The sequence below is a fragment of the Neofelis nebulosa genome, chromosome 3, assembly GCF_028018385.1.
Source record: "Neofelis nebulosa isolate mNeoNeb1 chromosome 3, mNeoNeb1.pri, whole genome shotgun sequence".
Classification (NCBI taxonomy): Eukaryota; Metazoa; Chordata; class Mammalia; order Carnivora; family Felidae; genus Neofelis; species Neofelis nebulosa.
In genome coordinates this window covers 203,801,909-203,815,617 of record NC_080784.1, presented here as the reverse complement: position 1 = coordinate 203,815,617, position 13,709 = coordinate 203,801,909, and the positions used below count along the sequence as shown (strand labels likewise).

The 13,709-nt window shown below is 55.9% G+C and overlaps 1 protein-coding gene across 7 annotated transcripts in view; it reads left to right on the top strand.

The window, feature by feature from the left end:
* Positions 1-13,709, top strand: part of AFAP1 (actin filament associated protein 1) — a 146,512-nt gene that overhangs the window by 78,935 nt on the left and 53,868 nt on the right. For all 7 annotated transcript variants that reach the window (XR_009259775.1, XM_058723175.1, XM_058723173.1 and 4 more), the window contains 2 exons: positions 4,608-4,819; positions 8,149-8,328. Coding sequence is in view for 6 of the 7 variants with exons in the window: in XM_058723175.1 (XP_058579158.1) it covers positions 4,608-4,819; positions 8,149-8,328 (392 nt within the window). In the remaining variant the exon portion in view is untranslated. The remainder of the gene's footprint in view (positions 1-4,607; positions 4,820-8,148; positions 8,329-13,709) is intronic.

Below are 13,709 nucleotides of genomic sequence, written 5' to 3'. Positions count from 1 at the left end.
GTTCCAGGTGGGCCGGCTGGGGCCGCGGGGCACAGGGTCATGTGCGGGCAGGGCCCTCAGCTGGGAGTCAGACTGACCCTGCCGAGCGGAAGCCCGTCCCCGGACCACGGCCACTCGTGCGTGAATGCATCTGGACGGGCAGCCTGGGGAAAGAGGCTGGCCGACGCTCGTGGAACGGGCCGTGTCATGTCCCTGGTCGCAAAGCCCCTCTGCGGAGGCTTTGCCGAGAGCTCTCCCGGTATGTCAGTCTTCACCTTCCCAGCGCATCTGGGAGGCCTGTCCGCAACCCTCTGCAGACCTCCTTGCTGCCAGTTCGTCTCTAGTCTTGACCACGCAGCCAAGCTGTGGGCCGTGCCGAGGGGTCCCTGTTGGGAGAACGAGCCCGTGTGGCAGGAACAGGACCACGTGCACCTGAACTACTAGCTTCTACCTGTTACGTACAGCTTCCGGGCCTGGAGGAGCCCGATGGACGCAGACTGCTGGGATGTGAGGGTCGGGTTCTCCGCGGTGGGCCAGGTGACACGGAGCCCGTGTTGGGCAGCTGGGGCGCCCGTGACCAAGCATTTAGACGCCACTAGGGTGTCCGTGAGCCAAAAGCAGTCTCTCCAAGGTAAGCTGAGTGTTTCCAGAGGTTGGTGTCGCCGTGCCCTGAAATCCTAAAGGGTCTGTGCCGAGCTTCACCTCTAGGGGCCTGCCCTCTGTCAGGCTTCTGCTAGCTTCTAGAACAGGGTATGATCCGAGACACAGAGCCACGGTGACGTGGACCTCACACAGTCACGGCAGCTGTAGAAGTCCACGAGAGCCGCTGCCTGCGCATCTGGTGGCTCGGAAGTCTGGAAGAGCAGCCGGCTGGAGGTGGCGGGGCTCAGGGCCTCGCCAAAATCCACGAAGACAAGTCCATCTGCCTGTGAGTCCCTCCACACTCGGCAACACGGGCGACGCAGAAGATGCCCGCGCTCTTGGCCGCGGCGCAGGACCGAGGGGATCCGAGCTGCCCCAGGAGGGGGCCCCGCAGCAGGGCGGGCGACACTTCCGGGACCGGGGGCCGAGCCCGGCAGCGCCTGGCACCCTCCGGTGACCTCGACCTTCCTTCAGAGTGGAGCTGCCGCCGTTCCTTCTGCCTTCCGGTCTGCGTCTGGTGGCGGCCCGTGGTGCTGGCCCTCACCCCGGCCACACAGGCCAGGGAGGCTGGAAGCCGGGTCCGGCCTGGCTGAGCTGGCGGCAGTCGCCGCGGATCTTGTTGGGGCTTTGGGTTCAGATCCACATTTCATCTTGTTTTCGGTTCCCGGTCGCCCGCGCCCCTTGTCCTCTCGCTCCGCAAGGGCAGCTGGTTGAAATGTTCTGATTTCTGGGCTATGGAGATATGTCTACGATACGCATTTTAACGTTTTTGGTTGCAAGTAATCGACCATCGGAGTGTTCTTTGGTTCCGTCACAACCGCCCACGGGACTAGTGTCTGGCCTGAGGACTGTTTCCTAACCAGCGACATCAGGCACACACACAGATCCACACAGGTCTCTGGCTGGCTCTTTGGGCCGCCTCCTTGCTCCATAAGGAGCGTAGACGTCTACACAGGATGCCAGGACATGCCGGGGGCTGGGGGCTTCTAATCAGCACCCTCTCGGACTTTGCCGAGAGGAAACCCTCCACCCGTCTCCGAAACGCCCGTTCCGCTTACCTCAAGGTCTGAAGGCCGGTGGTGATTCCTTCTCCTCCTCCCCCGTCCCGGGTCCTTCTTAACTTTTCACAAAGTCCTCATTGTTTCCTAATATATTCCAAACCCCAGCCCCAGACAGTGAGCTCCTTGAAGTCCTGCTGGAGCCACCGGGTGGTGCAGGGAACGAGGAGGTAATGAGACGTCCTGCTCTCCGTTGGGGAGGCGTCGGAGAGACTTCTCAGAGATGGACTTTCCTTTAGGCTCAGACTGTGGTCAGTACCCCCGACTGCTCTGTGTTTCCTGCTAAGTTGGCTGCCGGTCTCCTAAAAAGGAATGTGCCGATTCTCTCTCAGAAGCGGGGGGGCGGGGTGGGTGGGTGGGCAGTGAACCTGCTGTCTTTCTCCGCTGGGCACCTCAGCCCTCCCCAGGACAGAGAGGGCCACCAGGGGCCCTGTTGGCCATCCTCCTCCGGGGGGGGGGAAGACGTTCCAGGACCCCCGTGGATGCCTGAAGCCGCAGACAGTACCCAACCCCGTATGTACTGTGTTTCTTCCTATACATATACTTGTGATAAAGTTTAATTGGTAAATCAGGCAGCAGGAGATTAACAACGATGCAACCAGTGTAACAACCGCTGTAATAAAAGTTGTGTGAATGTGGTCTCTCTCTCTCTCTCTCTCTCTCTCTCTCTCTGTCTCAACGTCTTACTGTCCTGCCCTCACCCTTCTTCTTGCGATGATGTGAGATGACAAGTGCTCACGTGCAGAGACGAAGGAGGCAGGTGACGTGGGCGCGCGACGCAGCGTGAGGCTGCTGCTGACCTTCTGACCACACGTCAGGAGGAGAGTCACCTGCTTCTGGATCATACCGACCGTGGGAAACTGAAACCACAGAAAGTGAGACCACGGCTCAGGGGGGACAACGGTACTGAGGTGTGCCCATCTCAGGGGCGGGGGCCTGGTCTTCCATGGCTGTACCCGTGGAAGCACAGCTGGCCTGGGACACCGTGGGGGTGGGGGCACGGGCCCTGCGCACAGTGGAAAATCTGTGCATAACTCCTGACTCTGCGAAATCTTCTCTGCTAGCCTGCTGTTGGCTTGGAAGCCTTACCGTGAGCACAAATAGTCCATCAACTCACGTTTCGTTTGTCATGTGTATCATGTACTGTATTCTCACGACGTAAACTAGAGACACGAAAATGTTATTAAGGGTGCTGGACACCCTTCCCTGACCGCTTCATCGTGATTGAAAACCCAGCCGAGCAGCTGTCCCCGCTCGTAGTACTGATTCTCCACGACGACATTCGAGCGCGGGCATGAGCGCTGAGTGCAGGTTGTAAGCCAGTTCCCAGCGAGCCAAGAGGCGGATTCTGCCGAGTGGAAGGTCTGCGGCTGCCATCGCTCCAGAACCGCGCGGCCGGCCGCGGCCGCCGTAGTTCGTCCACCCGAGTCACGCGTCGTGTAGATGTCCATCCGTCTCTCAGACGTGTCCCGAGAAGGGAGGGTGTTCCGGATGTGTCTGGGGGTGCGGGAGAGTGCGGAGGCGACGCTGACACCGTGTCAAGGAGCCTGTCGTCCGGCAGGGCTGAGGCTGAGAAGACGGACGGTCCCTCGCACTCGTTGGACTCTGCACCAGCCGTTCGTCCAAGGGCTTGGCAGGTGTAACCGGGTTCATCCAGCAGTCCGCCCTTCTGCAGACCCTGGTTCCTTGCCCCGGGCCAGGTACGTTGTCCTGTGCTGGGGCCATCGCATCCTGCAGGGCGGTCTCCCTTCCCTGGGGGGCTTGCAGCCTGACACAGGGGGTCGACAAACAGCAGGACAGCACGGTGGAGTCTGTGGAGGCAGACATGAGGGGCGTCTTGCCCAGCGCCTCAGCCCGGGCTGCCGGAGCGGGACGCCGCGGACTGGGTGGCCCGACACCGGACGCTCGTCTCCTCACCGTGCCGGCGGCCGGATGCCCGAGAGCAGAGTGCCGGCCCGGTCAGGTCACGGCGAGGGCCTCGTCCTGGCTCACGGACCGCCGCCGTCTCCGTGTGTCCTCACGTGGTGGACAGAGAGCAAGACCCCGCTCCTGCTCTCCCCAGAGAGACACCAGTCCTACCGAATTAGGACCCCCCTCACATAACCTCGCTTAAGCATCATTACCTCCCAGAAGTCCTGTCTCCAGATAGAGTCTCGCTGGGGCGAGAGCTTCAGCATGTGAATTAGGGAGGACCGGCTTTGGCGATCCACGGAGGGCATCGTGGAGGAGGTGCCCGTAAATTAAATCGTGAAAGGCGAGAACATTCATTCAGGCAAAGGGAAATGGAGTGGGACACACAGGAAGTGAGGCGAAGCGCCGCAGGAGCGAGGGAGGATGTGCTGCGTTCGGGAGGCTGGACGCCATCTGATACGAAGCGTTACTGCCTTGCGGCATGAGAAGGACGGGCGCACGTGTGTCCGGAGGCCCCGAGGAGGACTCGAGGAGAGGGGCGGCCTTGGCTTGGATCTGGAACGTCAGCAGCGAGGGCGTGGCGATGCGCACGGGGCGATGCTGGAGACCCCAGAGAACCTTGACCTGGTGTTGCGGTAGGGGAGGGCCGCGCTCTGTGGCTGGTGGTTCACACTGCTGAACCGGGGGCCCGCTTGCCAGGCAGCGGCGTGGCCAAGACCCGACGCCGCGGGGTCTGCGGGCGGCCGATCCCTCGCTGCACAGTCTAGGGCTGCTTCTCACGGGTGAAGGATTCTAAGGCCCTTCAGTTGAAAACTTTTCCTTCGCTTCCACCGGCTGTCTTGTTGATTTTTCCCCCCCGGTTTTACTAACTGCCCTTTGCGTGGCGCTCGGATCCCAGAGCCCCTTCCTCGTTTACTGGCTCGGCGCACGTGCTCTGGAGCCCAGAGCAGCGGTAGCTTCCAGATAAGGCTTTTGTAGGCGGGCGCCTTACCTTTACCGCTTTCCTCACTTTGGCAGATTACGACTCGGACGCGATGAGTAGCTCCTACGAGTCGTATGACGAGGAGGAGGAGGACGGAAAGGGCAAGAAGGCGCGGCACCAGTGGCCGTCCGAGGAGGCCTCCATGGACCTGGTGAAGGACGCCAAGATCTGCGCCTTCTTGCTGAGGAAGAAGCGCTTCGGGCAGTGGAGCAAGCTTCTCTGTGTCATCAAGGACACCAAGCTGCTGGTAACGCATCGCGCACGGCTCGTGCTTGCGCAGGCTCGGCGGGATTGGGCGGCGGTCTGACTCGATGGGAGCGGTCCCCGGGTGGCGCGGACGTCCGCTGGGGGGAAGTGGCCGCCGGACGGTGGGTGCGCTCACCGCGGTCGGGCGCCGGGCAGTCAGCGCGGGCCGTGGGCACCGAGCCTTGCGTGCCTTCGGTTCCGCGTCCTGCCCCCACCGGTGGGCAGAGTCCCTCCCGCCCCGGGCCGCTAACGTCTGTGGCGTGTCCCATGGAAACGCACAGGCTTTAACTTGCCAGACGGCGCAAGATGGATTTTCTCGTTTGTAGTGAGTCACTGAATTCCTCAAAGCCAGGTCATCGAGTGGGGCGGGCGGGCCAGCCCCGGTTTGCGGGGAGAGTGCCCAGGAAAGGAAATTCTTTTGGAAAACTAAAGGCAGATTCTTTTCTTGTTGTTTAATCTGAGGGGCTGAAGAGGAAGATAGGCTAAGAAACAGGGAAGCCGGGGACAGGGACACGCGGGCCGCCCGCTGCCGTGTCCTTCCCACAGGGGCCCCCCTGAGGAAGCCAGAGCCCTTGAGAGCGTGTGTCACTCCCCCCCCCCCCCCCCGTCCTTCCAGCTTTCGTAGAAAACGTGGTTGATCATCGGAACTGTGAATTGTAGAGTGTATTTTTGCATTTGCTTTTTCCTTCTCATTGACCTTGGAGAAAAGGTTCTCCCCAAATTCTACCGTTAAAACAGAACACGGGAGGATTTATGATTCTGTGTGTCACCCTTGAGTGGAGCGGGTAACCCCGTTCTTTACAGTTTCTTTTGTGAATCATGGGAATGCTTACTGGATGCTTAGGGCGTTGTATATTTTTAAATTAATGGTTAAAAACAATTTTTTTAAACACTGAGAATACATATTTTTTCCACATGTGTGGCCTGAATTTCTCCCAAATTTAGAATATGCCAAAAATGATGCCATGCGGGAATTTTAAAGTACAGAATGAAAAAAAAAACAGATTTAAAAGATTAATATGGTCCTTATTTATAGTCTGACATAATGGCTGCAAGATGTGGACGTGTTATGTAAATGCTTCAACGTGCAGTGGACTCATGTGAAAGAGGGGTCTCGAACCAGGTGCAGGAAGCAGGTGGCTGTGTGGCGGGCTCAGCAGTCAGGGAGCAGGGCCCTCGGCGCCCCACAGCCCCCCTACCCCTCCCGACCATCCTCCTCTTCCTCACCCTCCCCTCGCCTCTCGTTTCTTGCAAATGAGAGGATGCCCAGGATGAAAACACCTACCATTTAAGATTCGTTGTAAACGTTTCAGAAGAAACTAACGGAAAAACCACATGAAAACACTTTCTTTGACAAAATGCAGAATCAAAGTTAATTATTACTAGGATGAAGCTTTTTTTTTTTTTTTCAAAAATGACCTATGATGCAAGTGCCAGATGACCCCTGTTGACCCTGAAAAAACATCAACAGTGACGAAAGCGAATGCTTTCCGAGTTTGAACAGCACAGAAGACTGTCAGTGGAAAACCAAAGGCCAGGCCCTTCCCTAAGTGAGCCTTCCTGCCCATCGGCATCGGCATCCTCAGCTTTTCGAGCAGGCACCTGGCATCTGTGACCTTCCGTGCCCAGGCGGCCCTGCGGTGCCCGCCGTGATGGGCCAGACGCCCCTCAGGACGGCTCGCCCAGGTCACGGCCCCTCCCCTGGGGTCTCCGTCAGGACGGCCCCGATGGTGCCTTCCAGCTCCAGAGATCCCGCAGGCTCAGCTGAGGGCTTTTATCTGAACTGCCCCTCTTACTACCCCTCCGTCTGCGGGCGTGGCTCTCAGGGGGGCGCCCGTCCTCTGTTTGAGAGTCTGCGTCCCCGGGAGCCCAACCCGCAGGGGTCTCCAGCCTGCACTTTCACGTAGGGCTGGCGACACATCCCATTTTGAGACATTTAACTCGAGAAAAAGACAAGCTGTCACGTTTCCTGTCTAACTCCACCCCTTGTACTGTCAATCCCCTCTTCTCCGTGTCTTTCCTTCCTTGCACTAACCTAGAATACAAGAGACTGCCGAACGGTAAGTATTCATAACGATCCAGGGTTAGTTGGATTCGGTGTATTTTTTTTCCTTCCTTTTCAGACCGGGGCAGCCATCGAGTGGATTTTTGTGAAAAGTGGACGAGTTCCATACCTGTGGTGCTCAAGAGCCGAGGTTTTAGAACTGGAAAGTAGAGGACTCTGGAAGTCATTTCTGAAAACAGGGGTCTGTTGCTCCTGTCCCTCCCCAGTGGGTAGTGGGCTTTGCACTCATGCCACGTGGGGCTGGGGTCTCCCACTTTCCAGGTGTCTGATATTGGCAAGCTATTTAGCCAGGTGAACCTCAGTTCCCTAGTCTGCAACATGGACAGCTATGGCGATCAAATGAAATGATGAAAGGCCTCATATGATGCTGACTTGGTGGGAGGTGTTATAGTTGCTGGTAATTTAGTGACTCCATAAAATAGCGCTAATCACAGCGATAGTTTGTGTTACAAATGTGGGAACAGGCTCAGAGAGCTTGAGAGACTTCCCAGGGGCCAGGTTTAATCAGTGACAGAGTAGGACTTGGATGCCTGAACCCTCAGACCATCTATTTCCATGAAGATGTGTACAATTGGTCCTAAGTAGTACAGTTAGACCCAAGGTGGGAGGAGAAACCTTTGGACAAGATTTGATTCTAGTCCGGATTTTACAGACCCGGATTACACGCCACTGATGCGAACTAACTCCGCGTGCTTGCCGTGGCACTGAGATCTTTAGAGTGGATGTGTGCTGTGTAAATGGAGCCGTGTGAACTTTGGATCCTGTACTCAACTGGAAAGCAAGCGTCTGCAGACATGTCGTGTAGGACGCGTTGATGGGGACGAAGGGGATAGGATGAGACAGGCGGATACCCAGCGACGGAGGCTGTAGAATAAGGCATCCAGATTGTCGTCTGCCCGCATCAGGGGCGTGCCTTTCGGCAGTTCTAGCGTGTCACGTTCCTGGCACTTCCCGAGGACGCTCCGTTGGTACCCGATGCCCATCGGAGGAGGGAGTTTCTGTTTCTGCTGAGTCGGGTCATCGATGCTCGGTGGATGTATTTTCACGTGCGTGGGGGGGGGGGGCGTGCCACGCGGAGCGCGCCCCGCGTGGGTGACGCGTGTGCGTCCGCAGACCCGGCCCCCCGGCGGCCTCGGGGCTTCTCCGCTGCTCAGAGAGACCCTCCCGCGGGCGCCGGCCCCCCCCCCCCCGTCGCGCCGGGGCGTTCTCAGCCTTTCTGCTTCCACTTCCTTAAGCCTGGTTCCGCTGTCTCGTGTCGAATGCAGTGCTACAAGACGTCCAAGGACCAGCAGCCACAGACGGAGCTGCCGCTGCAGGGCTGCAGCGTCGCGTACATCCCGAAGGACGGCAGGAAGAAGAAGCACGAGCTGAAGATCAGCCAGCAAGGCACCGACCCGCTGGTGCTCGCGGTGCAGAGCAAGGAGCAGGCCGAGCAGTGGCTGAAGGTGAGGCGCCCGCCGGGCCTCTTTCCCACACCTGGGTCTCGCTTCGTCCTGCTTTTCTGGTTTGAAAGAGAGAGTACAGGCACGCCCGTGGGGGAGGGGCCGAGAGGGAGAGGGAGGGAGAGAGAATCCCAAGCAGGCTCCACACCATCAGCACAGACCCCGACATGGGGCTCGATCTCACGGACCGTGAGCCGGGATCGGACGCGCCACCACTGAGCCTCTCAGGGGGCCCCCCCAGAGCGGTTTTTATTTCAGTTTGTATTTTTTCAGCTGTCGGCAAAAATGGGTTGACCTGAGCAGTTTTGTCTTTGATGGCAGAGTATTCTGATCACTCTGTGGTCGGTCCCTCCACCTCCGGTCTTCAGAAGGCCGTCTGCCTCCGGCTCACGGGCTGTTTTACCGCTTTCTCTTTTCCTTTGATTTTCTTTGATTTTTTTTTTTTTTTTTTTTTTTTTTTTTATGTGTCTGGATGTGGATTCTTTTCTATTTATTCTGCTAGGAATTCCCTGGGCTTCGAAATCTGTGGATTGCCATCTTTCTAAGTGTTAGAAAAAAATTTTCATCCGTGTCTCTTAAAAAATATAACTTTGTCCCATTCTCTTCTCCCTTCCGGCTATGTTTAAATATACATTAGGTGCTTTGACTATATTCTACTTATCTTCTCTTTGTATCTTCCTACGCTTTTCCCCTCCTTTAGTCTGGCTACTGTTTTCGTGTCTCTCTCCAGCTCACCGTTTCTCTTTTTAGCAGTGTCAGAGCTGCTGTTAAATGTGTCTCCATTCACTGGGTTCTGAGCGTTGGGTATGGAACTCTAGAATTTCTACTTATTTCTTCTTCGGCCTGGAAATACCACTTACTTTTTACAGTTCTAAATTTCCTGTGGAAGTGATGGTCACTGATTTCCGTAACAAGCAGGTAACGGGTCTGGTTAGACAGGGGTTTGGGTCGCGGGGGGACCTGGTCCGCTCCGTACACGTTCTTGTTCGTGTCATTTTCCCTTCCTGTGCTCCGGGGCCTCCGACGACCATGCTGCTCGTTCTGTGTGGGGAAAACAATGAATTCGATAATTGTATAGAACAGCTTTATCGAAGTATAATTCACATACCATACAATTCACCCTTCCGGAGCACGATTCAGTGGCTGTTAGTCTATTCACCACGGTGTAATTCCAGAACATTTTCGTCTCCCCCAAGAGAAGCACCGAACCCCCTGTGTGAGCATCACGGCCCCGCCCCCCGGCCCCAGGCCACCGCTGATTGGTTTTCTGTCTGCAGAGACTTGCCTGTGTTCCACATGTGATACAAACACAGTGATACGGCGCGTGTCCTTCCGGGCCTGGCTGCTTTCATTTGGCGTAACGTCTTTCAAGGTTCCTCCATGCTGTCAGATGTATCGCTCGTTCATTACTTCTGGTTTTGCTTTTGCACCACGTCAGAGAAACCGTGGCCCGTTCCAAGGTGCTAAAGAGGTGCGCCTATGTCCCCTTCTGATGGCTTCAGAGCGTCAGACCTTAAGCTTGGTCTGGGATCCATTTTGGTTGACTCTTCCACGTAGTGTTGAGATAGGGGACTGACTTCGTGCTCACGTATGCTGGTGTCCAGAGCCGTCCCTGCAGAAATAATTCAGTCCGTGGCAGCACACTTTCCTCCATCAGAGAGCATTTTCCTTTGCCTCTGCCGCGTGCCGCGAGGGCATTAGCTCTCCGACATCAGTTTAGTCTGCTTGCAGGGCTCGAGCTTTTCGGAGCCACCCGGCCTGCAGTCCATTCAAGGTTTCAGGTTTATATTCATTTCACGCTTGTTCCGAGGTGCACTCCCCACCCTAATTGTGGGTGTTTTGCCAGAGCCCTCATTCTGGGCATGCTGTGGACTCCAGCTTCTGACTCCCAGGCCCCTGGGGCCACAGAGCCGCTGCCTGGTCTCTCGGCTGCCTCCCCTGGGGTGGCAAAGGCAGTCCCCGCCGCCAGCCTACCCGTCCAGGTTTCTGTCTTCCTCTGGATTTCGGCCCACTATTCCTCACGGTGACAGTAGCTCTCTCGTGCTCTGGGAAGAAGCTGTGTCTGTCTCCTCTTGCCTTCCTGACGGTCCTCCTCGGGAAGGCGACTCCGGGCCATCTAGTCCCTCACTGCCTGCGGTACCTGCTTTGGAAAAAGGGGTGGGAGGAGTGGGAAGTCCTGATGAAGCGTTCTCTAACAGTGGTTCTTGTAACGTGCACGTGTCCATTCACCCTTGAGCCTCACTGCCCTCTTCTCCCCTGGGAGACCACGCAGGCCAGACCGTGACGGTGCTAACAGTGATCACCTCTGTCTGCTGGTCTGAACACACAGGTGGCTTCTCGTGTGTGCACCAGGAGAGACTGAACAGAGCATGTGATGTTTTGATAGGAGCCATGTGATCAGGAACTTGTGCTCTGGGTGCTTAGCCTCCCGCACGGAGCTTTAATAAGGCGCATATCAACACCACCGTTAGCAGAATCTTTGAAGCCCTTCAGAGTTTACAGCATGCTTCTCCATCATTATCTCTCCACGCACAGAGCGGCCGCCCGAGGAAGGTGTTCCGTTAGCAGTTTCGTTATAGGAGAGAGGCTGGGTCTCAGGAGGGACAGTACAGAGGCCTGCGAGTGCTCGAGCGGGAACTGACCTCGGTTTCCCCTTCACGTTCCAGCTTCCTCGTGCCGGGCACCTGGCAGTTCGCCGTTTTCCCTTTCATTCCTTCTTGCCTGGTCCCAGCACCATCCCTTCAGGAAGGAGGCAAAGAAGGATGAAGGAAGCAAGGAGCCTCCTTTGTGATTCTGTTTTCTTGGCCTGGTCCCGCTCTGGGTGAGCTGTCTCTGTCCTTCTGCACTCGTGGGTTCGCCTGTCGCTAGTGGAGAACCAGAAGGGCCAGCCCGAGACCTGAGCTTTCCTCTTCCCCCGCTCTTACTGTTTGTCGTGTCTTCCGTGCGCACTGAGTCGCTCCCTTCTTAATGACTCGAGAATGTTGCTGCCTTTTCCCGTCTCATCGGGCAGTGGCATTGGCAGCTCGCAAGTAGACAGCTAGAGAGCAAACGTTTCCAAGATGTCAGACGCCAGTGGGGTGGAAATAGTCTCACGTCCTATCTCACCGGATGTGAGACGCCGATGGGAGGCGCTTAGCTGACTCACAGCCATGACTCTGTTGGTCAATGGAAGGAAGCTTCACTGCAAGATTTTGAGAGCGCTTGGCTGATGTTTCTCAAAAGGGAAATAAATAATAGCTGGTAAGTTACCTTCGTCTAAAGAGCTGAAGTTGATTCATGTCCGTTTAACGTTTGTGCTTTACTTCTATGACGTATGACATAGTGTCAGAAGCTAAGGAGTCTTCTTTTTAAAAAATTTTTTGACGTTTATTCATTTTTGACAGAGAGAGAGAGAGAGAGAGAGAGAGAGCGCGAGCATGAGTGGGGGCGGGGCAGAGGGAGAGGGAGACACAGACTCCGAAGTGGGTTCCAGGCTCCGAGCTGTCAGCACGGAGCCCGACGCGGGGCTCGAACTCACGGACAGCGAGATCACGACCTGAGCTGAAGTCGGATGCTCAACCGACTGGCCCCCCAGGCGCCCCAGAAGCTAAGGAGTCTTGATTAGAAATGAGTCAGAGACAAAACTAGCTTGAGTCAGTGAGGGAGTTCTCTTTCTTTAAAGCCAACAGATACCGAAGGGGTCAGGGTAGTGCTTTCTCTACGCTGTTACTAGATTGGCTGTCTTGTCAGTATCGCCTAAAAATTTAAAAAACAGATTCGCAGTGACTCAGATTCATGAGGGTCCTAAGAATCTTTTCCTTTTCCCTTTGTATCTTCTTTCTCGAGATCTCAACTGCTGCAGATAGAATTGGGACATGCCTCCCCATTAGTTATTTCTTCTGCCTCGAAGGTAACTTTTATCCTAAATATTGCCTAGACATACTTTAAAAATACTTTTCTACTTATATATGTACTTGTGAACGACGAGTGATTTTTTTTTTTCCTTACGTTTAAAAATGTTCACGTACGTGGCTCCACACCGCACGTACCCTGAAGCTTGCTTTTTCCACTCCCTGTTTTATGTCTGTCCTGGGGTCGACGGCCACGGGGTCTGTCCACCCCGTCGCTGTCCTGGAGCGCTTCCGTGAGCGTTCTCGTGCACGCCGCTTGGTCTCGCGTGGCATGGCTTCTCTGGCGTGGATACCTATGTAGGCACGGCTGGCTCTCGTGTGTGCACACGTCCGACCTTGCTAGAACATGACAAATGGTTTCCTGGGTTTGCTTGTGCAATTCTGCATCTGCCAGCCACGTATGGGAGCAGTCATTTCTTGCGTGGCCTTCCAGGGTTTCTTTATCTGCATATGCAGGCAAGTAGAAATGCACATTTTAATTCCCACCCCCACGGACAAGACACAGCGTTCCGCCTCTTTCCCTGCACACCTAGAGTGTCTGGCAGATTTTTCCAATTTAGGGGATAGAGCCTCTCCTTTTTCTCTTTTCCAGTACGTATCGTGTCATGGTGTGAACAGGCCCCAATTAAAAAAAAATACTCTCCCATTCATGGACATTGGGTTGTTTCAGTCTTCGGATGTGACAGACAATTCTGTGACCATGAACCCAGTGTGTGTATCACCTCGCACTCTTGTCAGCCTGGCGGCTGACATCCCAGAGAGACTAAGTGCTTGCACGGAGGTCGTAAGGACTCGCTGTCTTGATACACAGCCACGTCACTCTCCGCAGGAGGTTTGCCAGCTCGGCTCCCGCCGGCGAGATGTCAGAGTGCCTTTCTCCCAGCCTCGCCAACCGTATGTCAGCGAGCGTCGGGGACGCGCCCAGTGATGGGGAAGGGCCACCTCTCCATCTAGTTTAATCTGCATTTCGCTTCTCACGGCTGACACAGAGCAGCACCCTTTTGCTCCGTTTGAGAGCCTATGGTTGTATTAATGTTTCTGTGACCTGTCTGTTTACACCTATTGTCCTTTTTGTAAATGTCCTTCGCTTAGAAGTCTTTTCTTAAGGGGCACCTGGGGGGCTCCGTCGGTTGGGCGTCCGACTTCGGTCAGATCGCTATCTCACCGTTCGTGGGTTCGAGCCCCACATCGGGCGCTGTGCCGACAGCTCGGGGCCTGGATTCCGCCTCGGATTCCGTCTCCCTCTCTGGCTGCCCCTCCCCTGCTCGTGCTTGAGGTAGGATTTAAGATACCTGATCTGACTGGTTTTGTGGTCCGGCGGGCAGTTGACGTGAAGGGCATTTCAAAGCCACCTGGGGGAAGTTTTATTTGAGTTTCACCACTGTTTCCGAAATTCAGTATGGTGGATAGAAAAGCGCCAGGAGAAGGACGTGAGCGCCAGTGTCGGGCAGATGGCGTCACTAGAGCCCAGACCCAGGCGCCCTCGGGTGGTGA